At 35.0% G+C, this 19,396-nt stretch overlaps 1 protein-coding gene across 9 annotated transcripts in view; it reads right to left on the bottom strand.

The window, feature by feature from the left end:
* Positions 1–263: 263 nt before the first annotated feature.
* The window catches only part of LOC125673127 (cyclic nucleotide-gated cation channel beta-1-like), a 90,083-nt gene continuing 70,950 nt past the window's right edge, over positions 264–19,396 (bottom strand). For all 9 annotated transcript variants that reach the window (XM_056166849.1, XM_056166865.1, XM_056166859.1 and 6 more), the window contains 15 exons: positions 17,970–18,167; positions 16,611–16,823; positions 16,396–16,442; positions 16,084–16,170; positions 15,486–15,550; positions 15,255–15,377; positions 14,162–14,303; positions 13,567–13,726; positions 13,025–13,206; positions 8,588–8,706; positions 8,226–8,378; positions 4,879–5,011; positions 3,834–3,914; positions 2,291–2,465; positions 264–1,664 (listed from right to left, as the gene is read on the bottom strand). In XM_056166849.1, coding sequence (XP_056022824.1) covers positions 709–1,664; positions 2,291–2,465; positions 3,834–3,914; positions 4,879–5,011; positions 8,226–8,378; positions 8,588–8,706; positions 13,025–13,206; positions 13,567–13,726; positions 14,162–14,303; positions 15,255–15,377; positions 15,486–15,550; positions 16,084–16,170; positions 16,396–16,442; positions 16,611–16,823; positions 17,970–18,167 — 2,834 coding nt within the window. In that variant the 3' untranslated portion in view covers positions 264–708. The remainder of the gene's footprint in view (positions 1,665–2,290; positions 2,466–3,833; positions 3,915–4,878; positions 5,012–8,225; positions 8,379–8,587; positions 8,707–13,024; positions 13,207–13,566; positions 13,727–14,161; positions 14,304–15,254; positions 15,378–15,485; positions 15,551–16,083; positions 16,171–16,395; positions 16,443–16,610; positions 16,824–17,969; positions 18,168–19,396) is intronic.

The following is a 19,396-nucleotide window of genomic DNA, read 5'->3' as shown; positions in this document are numbered from 1 at the left end:
GTCCATATGGTCATGAGTAGGCCGAATCAAGTCATTAATTGTACATTGTAGCAATACAACCTGTCACCTTGTTGTAAATCCTCACTGAATTCACACCCCACAAAGAGTAGATTAATAAACTATTTCCAACTGGGTCATGAACACATAGTTTTCTCACCAGAGGTCCTGTGTAGAATTTAACCTGCTCTATATACACTGACTCTGATATCTTATTGGTCGATTGATTTTTAGCGTTTTCTGCAAATTCACTTTAAAGTCCAATATCAGTCTTTCTCCAATCTTTAATGCATTTTGTAACAATAAACATTTGGTGTACACAAATTCTGGGTATATTGATTTGGTTAAGATGGTACAACAAAGTTATGAATGAAAACACTTATAATGATCACTTGTATATTTAATCTCTCTTGGAAATTGCTGTTCTGTAGATCGCTTCAAATGTTTTTACTATGAGGTCTGCCTTCATGAATATGCATAAGCCAGCTTAAAATGCATACGATAAGTATAAGCTGGGGTCATGACAATAGCTCTATGGACATTAATCCTGGCAAGCCAATATACAATACACCACAGTAATTCATATATAATTTGACATGAACATTTTAAATACATTATTGGTTTTGTGGATGGTCATATACACATGTAAATAATAAATATCTGTACAACAAATAAAGAACTGATGGATTTAAAAGTACACCTATAATATTTTTACACACTTGATTCAAAATAATGAAGTTCGCGTGGAGAAGACGCAGCACTGCCCTGCTTTTGTAGCTCCACAGCTCCGACGTCCTGCCATTCTGTAACAGATGTGGGGGTGATGCTTTTCTCTCGGTGAACCTCCACAGCACACGTAATTCGATTCTTGGAGGGAATTCTGTTTAGACCCAGATTAGCGGGTTCGGACATGACGCGTTTGGATTCCTGCATGGCGTTTCTCTTGGACTCGCCATCCATCATCTCGCTCTCAGTTAATGAACTCGCACTCTTAATGGAAAGTGATCTGCTCTTGGTTTCCATACTCACGAATCGTTTAGGCTCGGGGACTATCATATTCTCTTGTGTCGTCACTACGGTGGGAACATTGACCTCTCCCTCACTTTTTAAAGTTCTGTCTTGTGTGTCAACTTTCTTTTCACTTTGATCAGATTTCTCAACTTCTTTTTCACCATGATCAAATGTTTTAACTTCCTCATCTTTCCACTCCCCTCCTTTGTTCAGCTCTACATCATTTTTACCCTCTACTTCCTTGTCATCACTTACTCTTACATCACCATTTTCCTTCTGATTCAAAACAATTTCCTCAGCCTTCTCTTCATTATTCTCAGTGTCACCATGTTGTTCCTCCTCAATTTTACTCAACAAATTATCAGTACTTTCCAAATTGACATCTTTCTTCTCAATCTTAAGCTCTGGATGAAGTTCAGTATTTTCCTTTTCCGGATCATTTGTGATATTGTCCTCAAAGAACTCGGCCAAGTAGCCCCCATCACTGATCATCTGTGTGTGGAGGGTCTGCTGCTCCACCCAGCTCCGGGTCTCTTCCAGTATGTCGGCTAGCTCTGTCGAGATTTCTGTCGTGATCACAGATTCTTTACTTTCCTTGTTACTCATGGTATTGGTTGTGCTGGCTAGCGGACTGCTAACTTTCATTAGCTGTACCCCTAAAAAGTAGTGTGCATTGTGTTATAATTGCAAATATTCAATACATGAAGGAGGAATGCTATGTCAGAGAAATTTAATATGGATGAAAAGTGGAGGATATGTACAACAATATTTTGAAATTGAAAACTTTCAAATTTACTTTATTTAGTCCAAAAAAAATGCAGTTGTTAGTAAAATGTGATCTGAAAAAAACCCTTGCTGGAGTCGAACGCATGATCTACAGTTCAGCAGTCAAAGTGCTAACCTACTGAGCTACTTAGCTATGTATTTAAATCTAAAAGGAATAAACAAATATTGTTGATATTTATAATTTCATTCATGTTTTTAAAGGAAGTCAGCCATTATAACGATGTAGAGTACCTCCTTAAGGTGACCAGATAGTGTACGGTCAAACCTTGTTATCTCGAACTTAATGAGACCGAGAAAAAACTTCAAGATATTCAAGGATTCCAGATATGGAGGGTAAATTACTCATAGAATAAGTGGTTGGGACTTCTGAATCACTTCGACATATCCCTGGTATTCGAGATACTGAAGTTGAATTGTATACATATTTCCAAATACAGAGATTTCCACTTGTCAGAACCAAACATTTTTCGTGTTTGTCATTGCTAGATATCTTTACCTGAATCAGCCGACTCCTCACTCTGTTCGGTGGTTAGGGTGTCCTCCTTACTGAGTTTAGTGCTCTCCCTTTTTGTGGCGTCCTCGGCGGTAGTGGGATTAAGTACCTCCACACTCAACATTTCATTATAGAAATCCTCCACTTCCTGGTCAGTAGGCAGCCTTCCTCCCATGATCTGAAATCATAAACAGATTTTGGAATCAATTTGTCAGATTTCAGAATTATTTTAAAATATTCTGCATTATTTTATTATAAACATACACACACATGAAAGTTTGTGATGCATTTTCTATAAATCTGAATATGACTTAAAAAATATTTTGATTTTATAGTTTGGCACTTACAGGAAGTTGAAATAAACTACATGTAGATGTGTCAGAGGGGCACTAATGCTCCTGCGCAAGGGCCATAACTTTGTCAAAAGTTATCCGACCACACCAATTAAACAAGAGATGTTTGTAAAACACATATGGCCCCCATGGTGCAAAATTGAAAAGGGTTACACACACACATCATTTAATTGAGAGTAGTATCATCAATTCAAAATATTGTTCAGACAATATCTTCCTATGTCAAGAGTGGATTGATCATGTGACCTAAAAATCAATAGGAGTCATCTTCTCCTGATGATGTAACAGTGTACCAAGTTTGATGTCTGTCAAGCAAAGGTTTCTCAAGATATTGAGCGGACAGTACATTCCAATGTCCAGTTTGACCCTTGACCTTTGACCATGTTACCTCAAAATCAATAGCGGTCATCTTCTTCTAAAGATATACCAGTGTACTAAATTTGATGTCTGTAAAGCAAAGGATTCTCAAGACATTGAAAGGTCAATATATTCCTATGTCCAGTTTGACCCTTGACCTTTGACCATGTGACTTCAAAATCAATAGGGGTCATCTACTACTTAAGATGTACCAATGGACGAAGTTTAATGTCTGTCAAGCAAAAGGTTCTCAAGATATTGAGCGGACAGTATATTCCTATGTCCAGAGTAGATTGACCCTTGACCTTTAACCTTTTGACCTGAAAAACATAAGGGGTCCTCTTCTTTTCATAACCAACCCACAATATGAAATATCATTACGATCAAGTGAATGGTTCTCAAGATATTGAGCGGACAACGTGGTCTACCGACTGACCGACCGGCTGACAGGTGCAAACCAATATGCCCCTCTTCTTTGAAGGGGGGCATAAAAATGTGATCTGCATATTCTCGTGCTATATCTATCTCCCAAATGTCCATATATAATACATATAACGAGTGGAAACTATGAATTGTTTGACGTTTTCTAAGTCCAAGGGGCACAACTCTGTCAAGAACAACTCAACCAGAACCAAATATAAGCTTGACCTACATGTAGATATTCTCCACACGTGTCTATATACAAAATTTCAATTGAATATGTGCAGAGATAATGAATGGAAACTGAATCATGATGGAAGGACAGAAAAGGATAACACAGTGTTTCATGTCAGGGGCAAACCCGATCTTTTAATTGGTATACTGCAGCTACACTACTGATATAATAAATCAAATACCTCACTCTCCTTTAACATTGTGTCGCTGCCATGTGACTTGTGGCAAAGTTTCTTCATCACCACGGATTCAGGATCCATCATCTGGAAGAAAAATTCATAATAAAGAAAAACTCTGAGATCTAAAAAGTCTTTAGCTTAAAGTTCGAATTCTGTATCAGAGGCTAAATTTATAAAAAATACATACATGTAGGATCACCCATGGTTTGTGGTTTGATATGATTTATATTCAACGAGTTGTGTGTTTTATATCCCAAGCCCTGGCGAGGGGATATAAAACACACATAAATCAAACCACAAATCACGGGAGATTCTTTTTATTACAGGTTAACCTCCCTCCAGTTATATTCATTAACATTACTGCTGTATTGTTGGGAATTTTACTTCCTGAAATTATTCACACAAACAAGGTAAAATTGACGTTTGTTTGTGACGTCACATGCTACGTAGGAAAACAGTGTTAGAATTAGAATTTACGTAATGGGTAATATCCACTGGATAAAGCAGTAAACATGAAAGGTGAAGATAACGAACAGTGATCAATCTCATAACTCCTACAAGCAACACAAAATAGACAGTTGGGCAAACACGGACCCCTGGACACACCAGAGGTGGGATCAGGTGCCTAGAAGGAGTAAGCATCCCCTGTCGACCGGTCACACCCGCCGCAAGCCCTATATCCTGTTCAGGTAAATACATAATACACAAGTGATTTTACATGTATAGACATGAAAGGTCTTCCTTATCTAACCACATTGTCTATACCAATATTAGTATTATATATTTAATTACATGTATTATTAATTAACTTCCATGTGCTGTGGGACAGCCTGACCAATAATTATATGTATGATTAGTTCTGACCCACATCACATTCCCGCCACTACTGTACTGATCAGACACTCTCGTGTATTTCTTTTTACCCGATTGCAAGAAATAGGTATACTTCGATATTGTGAAGTGAGGAGAAACATAAAATGACTGTATAAGTGCACTATAGAGTATTAATTAATCAGTGTATTAATTAATGTCAACGTCTCTACATCACCTGCATGACGGTCTGGACCATTTTAGGTGTTCGGCTGACAGCTGAAGAAGACTTGATGATCTCATCTACCCGAGAACTCTGAAGCGACTCCACACTTTCTTTGGCCAATTTAGCATTTTGTCGCAGTAACTTTCTACAAAATTATGATACAAATGACAGAGAAATCATAGGAAACTTATAAATAATCAGGCTTTTGTTAAAAACATGAGCATGAAACAAAACGTCTGTCTAAATATTTTTTAATCATTATGCATTTACGTTTCAACCCTAAAAATCACTCTAGCAGAGTTCAAAATTAGATCTGTCCTAATGGGACTAATATTCCTGCGATGCTCATGCAAACTGGAGCTAACCACGGTACTCATAATACATGAGCCTACTAAAATGTCCCACTCATAAAAAACTCTACATGGAGTTGGAGAACAGAATATATATTCATTTTTTTGTGATTTTCTAAATGACATAGAACTGACAGATTCAGGATTAAGACATGCTACGTTTCTAAGCAACCAGATGTCTCTGTTACAAGGTTATGAACCTGAAGAAAAATTTCAACGTTTTCTCCACAGTGACCTTGATTCTAGGTCATGACACACCGCCTGGGCATAAGCAGCCTTTGTGCCAAGTAACAGCTTCATCTGACTATCAGTTACAAAGTTAAGGCCCTGACAAAATTACTTGGACAAACGGACACACAAACAGACATGGCGATTCCTACATTTATGTATATACCACCCCAAATTTGGGGGGAGGTGATAATAAAAGAAGTATATGTTTTATATCAATTTTGAATTTTTACAAAAACAGTTAAAATATTTGAATTTTTAATAATATTGAAAGACAGATATGGTTTGAAAATATGGTGATGTAGTGAGAATGATAAATATTGCAAAAAAATGAAAGAAAGAAAAAAGAGAAGAAAAATCAATAAAATCATGGTAATGAGGGAGAAGCTTTGTGTTTAATGAAAAACACTTGGAAGTACATGTACATACCCCTTACCCTTACAAATTTAACCTGGACCTGAACTAACTATAATACTGTCAGATGACTTATTTTGTGTTATGACAATTCCTCTTAGTTGATTGTTCACATTGGATTGGGTCGTTATACATCCTTTGTTCATAAGCAAACCTTTGTCGAAACTTTCTAAAATCCTTGCAACAAGTTATGCCCCCAACAAGAAAATTTCATACCATGACCTGCTACAGTGTCATGTTATACCATCATGTCTGATGCTCATCTGGATCCAAAATAAATTGACAATTTGATAAAATGAAATGAATTAGCTAATGGATAGACAGATTGAGTGATAATCACTTAAGATTTTGAATAAGTGTGTGACTATGAAGTGGATGAAGGGAGGCAAATATGAAATGGAGAGACAGATGAACATGATACATGTACCTGCGTAATTCTAATTATAGATTTATTCTTGAGACAGCCGAATAGAAAACATGCATAGGTGGCCACAACATAGACAGTTTTGGTCTTTGAACCTGAGAGCACATGTAAATAGGGAAATATATATACACCATGCAAATCTTGTGCTAAATTCCATGTATACCTCATATAGGTGTATATTTTACTTCTATCGTTCAATTGGTGACCTTGGAATTGCTTGATGGGAAAAGTGTACTTGAGGAATACTCGTGCGTGTTCTTACTTATTATGCCAAGTTCATTATTTAAAAATGGGAATAACACCATGCATACATTATGTGCACGAATAAGATCTATCCTGGAAGTTTACCTGCCTCTAAGGTGGAATGTTCAGATTATCAAGTTTACATGCCAGATACTTGTTAACTTACCAAATTGTTAAAACATTCCAAATACAGTTCAACTTTGGTATCTCGAAAACCAATATCTCATTGACAAATACCATGGATATATCAAAGTGATTCAGAAGTCCCAACCACTTACTCTTTAAGTATATTTTACCCTCAGATATCTCAAAGTTTTTTCTTGGCACCATCGATTTCAAGATAACGAGGTTTGACTGTACAAGGTATTTCGATAAATTTACAAAATGTGCTGACTTAAATGATAACCATCTTCTATGTAGATTAATTTATCTGACAGTTAAACTTGCATATCTGATGAGCGCATTAGAGATGAACTATTGAATGAATGGCACAAGTCTTGGGGGGTTTCGGAGAACTAAAATGCCTGCGGATAATCTATTTCCTGAGGGGAATCAATCATCATGCAGTATTAAGTGCAGATATTTCGTATATATGTTGGAGTGTCTTGCTGAATTGGACTACATGAGTCATGGAATGTGCTAATATGGGTAAAATTTGATTTTTCTGTACTTACATTCTACAAAGGAATAAGAGAAAAGTACATATATTACTCTTCGTCATTAGACTTTTTTCTTAAAAAAAAAAAGAGAAATACAGATAAGAAAATTATTTTCTTTCAGAAAATGCAGGAACAAAACTATCAGGTTTTAGTATATAATTATCAAATATACATTATGTAAATATACACATTTATGTACAGTGTAATATGTAAAAAGAATATCCATAGAATATATTAAGGTCATATTATACTTATTACTGTAATAAATAATGTGGAATCTGATGCGATGGTTTATCTTGAATGTTAACGTCTGCTTTTTGTTCACTGAGATTAACATCATACTAAGTAAGACATGATCCAATTCTGTACAACAGTTCAGACAATAAATTCAATGAAGTGACAAAATGACAATGTTAAAATCACAGATTAAGAAAGACGAACCCCATTCCTATCTTTTGATATAAATAAATTTTAAAAATCGCAAGGTGTGTGGGGTGGATTTTTATGGTGAGAATACTGAGAGAAATCCAATTAAGTTTACTATAGATAATGAAAACCGTTCATGCATTATGTTTTGACTAAAATTTTCAATTCTTCTTCAGTTTAAGAAATATTTGAATCACATTTCAGTATAACTTTTAAGTACAATTGAAGTGAACAGAAAATGACAAATCTAGAGCTGACTTTTTATTACACCATTACTAAAATATTGATGAATCATATAAGTTAGAATAGGTATGTGTTGTACATATATTTACAAACTATACAATACTTTTTCCAAAATATAGCCTTTTATATTTTTGATATGATAAAAACAACATCCACCATCCAAACAAAAATGTATTTATTCAAATACATTGAAAGTGTTCATAGAAACCATATTGAGTACATGTGCAGGTTTCTACGCTGACCTAACAAAAATTTAAAATCGGGTTCGTCATCCTTAACTACAATACCAGACGTAAGAATACACTATAAAGTAACTATCCTGAGAACGGTTCATAAGATGCTGAGTAAGCAATCCTGTACATGGCTACGTACTTGGCCCTCTTTTTCATGTGCCTGTGAGCCTCCGGATACTCCGACATGGCTGCCTCAAAGTCACCCTTAGAAAGAATGAAGAGGTTGGTGAAGCCCTTACAGATAACGTCTGCTGTTCTTCTGTTGCCTTCCCCTCCACTCAAAGCCAGCAAACTACAACAGTAAAAAAAAATATATTTAAAAACTAAAACAGTGAAAGATCATCTTTAAAGAGTTCAGCAAACTAAAGCAGTTAAAGAGTTTCAGTTTTTTGGTTGAAAGTGACATTCAGTGACCCAGCAAAGGTCATGTTTTAATCTTTAGTTATGGAATTTAAATTACCATCGTAATGTGTCAAAAATGATACATAATTGAACCCTGACCTGATTTCACCAAAAACACTCCCCTCTTTAAGGGTTGCCAAGACGATGGAGTTGTCAGGTCCGCCCACCACATCCACTTGCCCTTGACTGACAATGTACATCTCTTTGCCAACTTCCCCCTGTATGTATGGTAAAATCAAAGTCATGAAAAGTACACATGTTTTATATAAAAACATAAAAATGTTGCTAGCCCACACTACTTAAATTAGTTCATGCAAACATTGTTCATTGTGATATGAAATTTTGATACTCCATGGAAGGAGACCTAGCTACCGAATCTAATGAGTTAATGCCAATACATGTATATACAATGGCTGACATTTTTGCAGTTACTTACAACAGAAGTTGGATGTGTGTTTGTCATTGCAGTCCTCAAAATGTAAAAAAAAAATATCCATAACTTCTTTGAAGTTAAAAAATCTACCGGTAATCAAAATAGGAGGTGCACAACTTCAATATTCTTATAAGTTATAAACAAAGTTTTAATCAAATCTGTTCATCGGCGTCAAAGATATACCGATACTATGAACTAATCATATCTATGGATGGATGGACAAGGCAGCAGTTTTTTCCATATACAAAGCTCCCTCGATATATTGCCAACTTTTGTTTCAGACAAATTTGGGCAATAAAGCGTGGGTGGCATTATAACGAATTCACCATTATGGACATTTCACTGAGCAATCAAAAGAAAGTCAATATCATAAAAGTTATTTGGACTCCATTCTGCATAAACATTTAAATTATCTTGAGTTCAATTCTGTAATTATTAGTGATTAACCTTGCCACCTGAATACCTTGTCCAAACTGTCACACTTCACTGCACCACTATCAAAGTACAGGTGTGATTACCGATGCATGTTAGGTAATTGGCATTATTATCGAGGGTAAACCCTATAAAATTTGACTATTTCTTTGTGAAAATCAGTGGCATTATGTGGGGTTGGTATTATATCAGGGGTGTTAACATAGGAGGAATTATGTTCTTTAGGATTTTCAGGCAATACGTGGGGGTGGCGTTATAACGGGGGGCAATATATCGAGGGAGCACTGTATATAATAGGTGTACTGATAAACGGTATCATTCCCAATGGCAAATACTATAGATTATTTCCGTGCCCAGTAACAAATTGCTAAGTAATTGTTTTAGTTTTTCTGGGCTCATCATTTGCTTTGTATGAAACGTGTGTGTTGACTAATTTCTTCACTTCCTATTAAAGTAGACCTATACTCGGCCTACGTCACAATCAAATGTAAATGCGGAACCATGCTTCTGTTTTCCGAAATGTGATATTTTAACGATATCCATTTGATTTTAACATGGCGATACGAGATATGAATATCCGATAACAATTCCTTCCTGAGTATCTTCTTATCAATCAAATGTCAAATTTTAAGTTGAGATTTTGTGGTGTGTTTTTTTTAAAGGGGGGGGGGGATAAAGATGATTATAGCTTTAGAAAAAAATCGGTTGGAGAACAAACAACGTTTTGGTGGATGAGGGTCTGTGTCAGTTACATTATACATGTCCGTGAGGCATTCAGTGTACATTGACTATTCATGTATGTAAAAGTTTTACTATGATCCAAATGTTCAACATATGGAATTGCGGGGCATCAGAAAGTGGGGGAGACAGAATTAAATTAATTAGGGAAAGGGGGGAGGTCAGACCAATTCAGATTTCCATGAGCATCATGATATTTCTTTTGTTAGGATCCGGCCGGGTTAGAATAGGTTCCAAATTATCATCAACAAATACATGGTACACTCATGTAAAAAGAAAAGTTAACATTTCGCTGCTCCAGTTACCACAGGTATCGTAGTTGTGTTCGCTGCTACAGTGTTAAGACTTCAAAGATCAGCTGCAAATAATTTGTTTTATTTCATTGACCGTCATGAATTTGTCATTTTTCCGTCATCCTCTCTCCTTTTTCAAAATTATTGGGGCGGCATCTATTAGTTCCTTATTGATATTGCATCTACTTACGGTAGACCGGCGTAAGTGGTGTACGTGTACATGTACATGCATCCAATTTATGTACATGTAAGTGATTTCATGACCTGGAGAGATTCATATAAAATTTGTCTCAGGATATAAGATATATCACACATTACATGTATGCATTAATCATATTTAAGCAAAATCATCAAAATTCAATTTGTTACTTTCGTTTTACATTTACATTGTGCAAAGCCTTCTCTAGAATTTTTTTTCCAGATAAAATGTAAAATTTAATTGTAAACCACATGTATCTTATAATAGTTATAATTTAGCATAGTTCAAATTATTATCCAAGGTTGTAAATATGCTCAAACTTCACATGTCTTACGAAGATATGATATTGTATAATTTTTCAAGATTTTAGGGTGTGTGTGTAATTGTTGTAGAGCTGATAGCTTCTAAAATAATGCGTCAACATATGATTTTCTTACTTAAATCCTTATTCTAAGATAATAATCTGTAAATTAAAAACAATTAATTCAAGGTTTAGTCCATAAAAATTAGGGAAAAGACCAACATTGACGTCAAATGGTATTTCCTACAGTATTTCTTTTAACATGTTTGGGCTCACAAAGTATACATTATGAAAATATTTATTCCAATTTATTAGAATAAATGATTACATACCATTAAATAAAGGGTATATAGTCTATGTTGCTTATTAAAGCCCATTTGTTTGGGGAAATAATAATTATTAAGGAAAATAAAGAAGGAGGAGTGCATTTTCCTTAATGTTGATGGGGTGATTACTTTTGAGAAGCAATGACAATGAAAATAGCATGTCAACACATATATTTTATCTTGTAAAAACAATTTTTTCATGATTGAATCAATTTAAGGCCGAATATAGATCTACCTTAAATAGAAACTAGAGGTCAATAAAATGGTGTTTGTTTGTGAAATGAGTAATTGTTTATTCTTTGAAATATGGTTTATTCAGCATTAATTTTCAAACAAATGCCATTTGTAGACATGAAATATATTCCCAATTTCTTATATTTAGATGCTATTTTTCCCAATTGAATGGGTATGGGTACCATTTCCATATGGTAGAAAATAACCCACTGCAAGGTCACATATCAAGGATTGATATTTACATACTTTGTTGTAACATTGCTTGCAAAAAAAAAACCAAAATCACACAAGGGACACATAAATAAAATCAGTGACTAAAATTATTGTACAGTCATATTATTTTTCAGTCATCACACTTAATTCTTAGAAAAATCGATCACTTAAAAAAATAACTGGCAATCAATTAATCAGATGTAGTCAATTTCTCTTTATTCCAATATTGACGCCATGAATTGAGGACCACAACATACATGTACTGTGCGCCCCCTGTATTCAAGGGGAAATAACTCATATTGCATTATAATGTATCCCATTCTCGTAAAACAATTTTTATGATCATCATGATTTGTTACAACATATTTTGTTCTTTCATAAAATATGTATATAAGTTTTGTGTCACCTTTCTGCAGACATAAAACTAGAACTGTCCTAATGGGACTAATACCCCCCGCGGGGCATATAAGATGATGGGAAATATTTAATGCAAGCACATTGGATATTTTCACATTATCTACAGGGCAATCAATGTGAATGCAGAAGTGTATATTCTACAGTACAGCAGTACATGAAATATTAAAAATATGCTTAATATAAACAATGAATACTATTTGGCACATTTTAGGCTGTATGATTGCAAATCCCTGGTCAACTCTTCTAGTCTTTAGTTTATATTCACTTTGTTAAAGATCATTATGTTATGCCAACTTTACTTTGTCATTGATTTTGTCAGTAAATAAATGACATTAGCTCAAGTATTGGTATTATTGTAATCTTTTCCACTGGTATAACAACTCTAAGTAGCTGCAATAAAGGCAGTTTACTATGAATCCCATTGCCAGGGATAGTTGAGATTATAAATACTATCTGACAAATAAGTATTCAACACACATGAGCCACTTTATGTTTTACCGAGAAGTCACAAGATTGCATATACAGTATGTGGATGCCAAACCCGAAAATGTCCGTAACTTCCATAACTGTTAAAATATTTCAATGAAAATAGAAGATGCACAACTACATTATATATATAAGATGAGAATAAAGTTTGAATCAAATCTGTTCAACGGTATTAGAATTAAACTCTGGACAAAGTGCGCAACCCCCAAAATGAAAAGAAAATGTGCGTAACTTCTATAACTGTTAAAATATTTCAATGAAAATAGGAGATGCACAACTACATAATATATAGAAGATGTGCATAAAGTTTGAATGAAATATGTCCAGCGGTATTAGAAATAAACTTCGGACAAATTGCGTCTACGGACAAACAGACGGACGGACAGACGGACAAAGTGATTCCAGTATACCCCCCCAAACTTCGTTTGCGGGGGGTATAAATATGTATATAAGTTTTGTCTCACCTTTCTGCAGACATAGTCCCCTGGTAGGTAAAGTATGGGTTTCAATTTTAAAACCAGGTCAAACAGCAGGGTCTTGTCACAGTCTTGGAACAGTTTAACTTTACTTAAAGTGTTGAAGTGGACATGGATGGCTAGATCAGTTCTCAGATTCTTAGGCAAGGTGTCCATAAGTCCTTTCTCATCTATAAAATTGTAATGTAATTAACATTGTCAGGATATATTGAACCATTCCAAAGTTTGCTCTTTGTACCTGCAGTCAAACCTTGTTATCTTGAACTTGATGGTGCCAAACTTAAGAGATATCTGAGGGTTCAAAATATTGTGGGTCAAATACCTAAAGAAAATGCAGTTGGGACTTCCAACTCACTTTGATATATCCATGGTATTCAATATATCAATGTTCAAGATACCAAAGTTCAAATGTATTAATTATCACAGAACAAAGTTAACAATAGAAATAATAGAAATAATCAGAGCAACCCCCGAGAAAATGACAAAATGAATATGAATAAATATATCCCTTTCTCATTCCTTGGACATACCTAGGATCTTCTGTTGCTGCCAGTTATAGATGAACCAGGTTCTGACTTTCTCCTGTGTCTCCTTTGGCAGGTTCAGGTTCTTGACATACCAAATGGCTGCATCCATTCTCTTGTTGTAAAGGGCCTTAACTCTGCCAGCAGCATCCACTATGTCCCTGATCTATTATTTTGATATAGATTCTTAAAGGGGCATTATAGCTGTGAAAGTGATGCCAACCATTTTTTCCAGAAATATCTCAATGGCATGGGAATATATATCAATGACTAATAAAAACTCTTTATTTTGTACAAAAGCAAGAGACACCTAATAAAACAACGTTAGATAACCGCTTTTAGTGTAAAGAAATATATAAGGAAGAATTATTGTCTTGCAAGACAATAATTATTTAATCATCAAAATTACACATTCATGTGTCTGCTTTGGGGTTAAAAAGTGTTGTTACTGAAATATATGATATAGAGCAATTTTCATTTACTGGGTAATTCAATTTTTAGTGACAAAATGACAGCTAATGCCTCTTAGTTTAAGATCTTTTTGTCTCTTGGAAAATTAGTAGTATACAATGTAAAAACATCTAATAAAACAAACATTCACCTGACCAATCAGAAGCGCAAAAACAAACACCCCGGAGACCCAGTACACAGTCATGAAGACGTACTCCAGGACATTGGTTGGCTGAGGGTTGTTTCCGATGGACGTCGCCGTCTTTGTTGCCAGATAAAAGCAGCGAATATACCTAAAAATGTGACAAGTCACACAAAATTAGTTTTCTGGCATCTATTATTTTCTGACTGTAAAATATATTAAAAGAAAGTTGCACAGCTTGCAATATGAAACTAAGACTTGTCATAATATGATACAACACTGTAATGTCTGAGCTTGAGAACATCAAACTGTTAGTTCATTTGCTTGGTTGTATATTGTTTAACATCCCTCTTGAAAATTTTTCAATAATGGAGACATCACCAAAGCTGGTGAAGGGCTGCAAATTTTAGGCCAATTCTCGGCACTTACAGCCTTTGAGCAGGAAGGGATTTTGATAGTGCCATGCACACCTGCTGTGACATGGGGCCTCGGTTTATATGGTATCCTCCAAAGGATCGCCCCATTTAGTCGCCTCTTATGTCAAGACAGGTACGTACAAACCACGGGGCAGTTCATTTGGTAGATCAAGCCCCAAGAGTTGCATTAGAGTGAGACTAGTGTTGAGATTTGAGAAGGACTGAGGTTTCAAATCCCAATCCAGATGACATTAATATTCCCTTCTTATTAAAATCTAAAATCTAATGAATGGTGAAAGACTCTTGTCAAAGTGATAATAATAATAGCAGAGATTATCAATCCTTAATACAATCCATTGATGAGATTAAAAGAAGAAATCTAATAGTCTTATCAATTCTTTTTTATCCTTCACCTAAGACAGATGCACAGCATTGTACCATAATACAACTCATCTAGGATTGTTGAAAACGCGTATCAAGATTATCACCCTATCCATATCAGACTGTTTCTACCTTGCTTTGTACCTACAATAATTTGACCTTGACCTTGAAAAACCAACTTCGTGTGTGGTTGTTTGACGGAATACTTCACATGCTCAGAAATTGAAGAAATTGTGCAAACATGGGACATAAGTAGATGACAGACTTTGAGCAGAATGATTTTGTGATTTTTGTTTTCTACATACGCATTGCCTACACCATTATAGACCCATCTGTTGGAACCAATTCCTTCGTACGCGGACATAGCATAATACCCACAGGTCTCCACGTGAATCAGGAACAACATGTAGATCATTGTTTTTATAATTCTGTAAAACAAACATGTATACATTGGACCGAAGCAACCCATAAATGCAAATATTAAATGACAGATAGGGAAAAGTTCACTTTTTTATTCCTAATTCAATACGACAAACCTGAGAATATGAGCTGATCTTACAGCTTGGTCACAGCGCTCAAAAAACTCCCAGTAGGTTTGAATCTGTAATACAAGTTATACGTGTCTATAACACTCGTCTCAGTTTACAGAGATGAAGATAATTGTTTATTGTTTTGTTTTGCTGTTTTCCGCCACACTCAACAAGTTTTCAGTTATCTGGTGACGCCCAGCTTTTATTGGTGGAAGAGAGAACTCAGATACAATGTACCTGGGAAGAGACCACCTACCTTCTGAAAGTAAACTGGGAAACTTTCTCACTTACCAGCGCAAGCAGGATTCAAACCCACGCCAACCAGAGGTGAGAGGCCGTGTGATTTTGAGTGCAATGCTCTAACCACTCGGCCACAGAGGTCGGAGATGAAGATAAAATTTCTATGTTATGTAATCACTTTCATCACAATTATGACTGCAGCATATATAATTTAATAAGATATTATCAACATTTTGGAAAATAAAAACTAGCAAAAACAATGTCCCCCTTATCATAGGGAAACGTAAAATTTCACAATTGCATTAAATGCCTCCACATTTGAACTAAAATTGCAGTAATCCTGTAACACTTAGAAATCGCTTACTTTAAAATATCTCGGAAATCTTAACCAGGGAACAACTCCAACTCGAAAATAGAAGAAATCCAACGGCATCAAAGATAAAACATCAAACTGAAATCATAAAAGGGAAATAACTCTTAAAACATTGGAACATCGATCATGTACTTCTCAAGGGAAATGACTCTTAAAACATTCATTGGAACATCATGTAATTCTCAAGGGAAATAACTCTTAAAACAATGGAACATCATGTACATGTACTTCTCAAGGGAAATAACTCTTAAAACAATGGAACACCATGTAATTCTCAAACTGTCTGTGATAAGAGAAACCAACCTTAAACATGCTTTTCTTCATGTAGTTCTTCCTTGTTAGCCTCTGGTCTTCCTATGAATAACAATTAAGAGATTATCTCATATTTGCCCAGCTTTTCTTTCTGTTTAAAAAATTGCCTTATAAAGTTGGCAAAAGAGTTGAGAAGCTTTTAGACATAATCAAAAATTTACAGACCAACTGACCAACATACTAAATGAAACTTTACAGAACAGCACTTGCCTCCAATAGTCCACTGTTGAGGTATGTCAGTCTTGGTTTGAAAACAAGAATATCCAATAGATACACAAAATCACTGAGATAGTCACAGATCAACCAGTATGTCAGGTTACTGTTCGTCTGGTACGGAAATACTCCTCGCAGCGGAATCACCGACACATTGTATGTAAAGCAGAGAGTGACTAGGGCCAGCCAACACATGTAAATCTTACCTAGACAGAGAAGACAAGATCAAGTTTGCAATCCCTCAGTACAAAGGTTATGTCCCAAAATTCCATAGGCAGCTCAAAACATTAAAATTCATGTTAAAATGTTCAGATAAATTTCACATGAAAAGCATTTTGTGTTAAATTCACATTAAAATTTTCACAGGAAAATCATGTGATTTCACAAAAGTTTCAGGTGAAAATTTTTCATATGAAATTCAGCAGACTAATGCCTCAAACTATTGCAAAACACATCATAAAAATCTTTAATACATGTATTTACATCATAATAAAAAAAATAGTGGGAAAATTAAGGAGCAGTTCTGAAATATTCTGACAAACATATATTTTTGTTTAAAACACAATTTGGAACATACTATTCCTTGCAACTGTAGTTACTCTAGGATGATTTTCATTGGATGTTTTTTAATACTGTGCCACCTCTGAGTCTTATTACATTGTCAGTACTTCACCTATTCATTCACATAAAACATTTAACATTTTTAATAATCATTTTAGTTAATTGCGAATTATTTGCTCTTTTAGTTGTACAAGTTTCAGTTGTCCGTGGCTTCAGATTACAGAAGACTGCTGCAAGTCTATGGTATTCACAAACAAACCTCGTATTCCACCATAAATGCATATAATTAATTCAAACAAAAGATTTATTTTCACGTAAAAGGACCTAGAAAGTACATGTAAAACCTTATTTTAATCCAATATTTCAGACTTTACGTTGCTATAACTCCCTATTATGGTGGTGGAAAATAAATTCCCTCTTTTCTCTCAGGATATTTTGTTTAGCACCCTAATCTACTTACACTAATTTCCTTAGATCTCCCCATGTAAAGATCTTGGCATATGACTCTTCAATTGAGCAAACTCAAATATCCCTCACCCATGGATGCTGTCAAGTTTAAATGGGTTTTCAGAAGTTGAAAAGCTTACAGCATGACAGATTTTCAAATTTTGATCAGAGAAAGTTCACTTGAGTGATCTGATCAGATGAGCTAAAAATGTCAGAGTATGTTTTAGGTTAAGTTTGAGGTAGAGATATCTGTTCACTGATATGAAACAAAGAATTTCTTTCTGTGGCCTGACTATTTTCATTTTAAAATATCCATTTTACAGTACATGGTGATTTGTACTTACTTTGAGGTTCTAAGATGGAGGGGAACTGTAGAGACCTGCAGCAGGTAGGAAAGCGGGCCTTGCAGCAACCCCAGTCCATATAAAACTTGTCCAGCTCCGCCTCCGTGGGCAGACCATCACTTTCAAGCTTCAGGTGGTCGGGGTAAAAGTTGTGAATTTTATTCTTTCTAGCAGCATCATCGTCTGCCACAGAAATGGCTGAAAGTAAATCAGAACACAGTCAATCATGAACAATTCCAACTCTCTCTCTCTCTCTCTCTCTCTCACACACACACACACACACACACAAATACAATAATTACACATTAACATCCACCATGGGTTCAATCACCCCTTGTTAATTGTTGACTGGTGCGGATAATCTGATCAGATCAAACAAGGCATGTGAAAGGTTTGTGTCGTGATCTAATGATACGAGGGTTGTCCCAAAAAGTCGTAGACAATAACTCTTTAATTCATTAGGAAAAAATATCAATTTTCTTTTGTTATTTAAAAGCATCATTTTGTGGTTTTTTGTTCAAAGTTTCATAATATCTTTTTTCATAATGACATAGAACGCAAATAAAAAACATATGTTCATAGCTGTCGGTGCACAAACTTCATTTTCATCCATTACATGATGTTCTTTACTTTCAGGATTTCGTGGTCGTTATTTTCTTGGGGAGGGGGGGGGGGGTGGGCTTCCCATCCTGATTTCATTACCTCCACAAATCTCTTGTGCCATTTAAACACTTGTGCCCTGCTAACATTTTGGTGATCTGATGTGCTTTCCATCTCATGTTTTGTTCGAGTGGGGGATCACACCACAATCAACACAATATTTTTTTATTTTTTGTGCGCCAAGAATGCCTTTGACGTTGCCATATCGCGCAAATTTCATTACAGGTACGTTTAAAAATGATATCACTTCTCTGCCATTTATGATGTCCTGTGTTTGTAATACCAGTTTATTATGCCAAAAATATCACTGATTCCATTGATATAAATTTGAATGCGATATATTTAATATAAAACTATTTGCTTTCATCTAATTGAATGGTACATGTACAAAGAAAATATCTAGTACTTATTTTTGTACGTGAGCCAACAATGCAGTTGGATACCTTTTTATTCAGTAACATATCCCATTTATCTTTTATTACTTATTTGAAATTTTACAAAGTTCAGAATAAATAAGTAAAAGTTTTCTCATTGTAAAAAATCTTTTGGATTTGATGAGTATTTCGAAAGTTGTTAACATTATCTACGATTTTTTGGGACAACCCTCATACACATATATTTTTGATAAAGTTACTCCCCTAACTTTATATCTTGTTCGATCTGATGATACACATATATTTTTGATAAAGTTACCCCCTAGCTATCAAGCTCAGATGATAACAAAGCAATCAGTGATTGGCAAAAAGATGGAAATAAAATAGATTTTT

The sequence above is a fragment of the Ostrea edulis genome, chromosome 1 (genome assembly GCF_947568905.1).
Source record: "Ostrea edulis chromosome 1, xbOstEdul1.1, whole genome shotgun sequence".
Lineage (NCBI taxonomy): Eukaryota > Metazoa > Mollusca > Bivalvia > Ostreida > Ostreidae > Ostrea > Ostrea edulis.
Note: the sequence above shows the minus strand (reverse complement) of the source record. Positions and strands in the feature narration are given on the sequence as shown.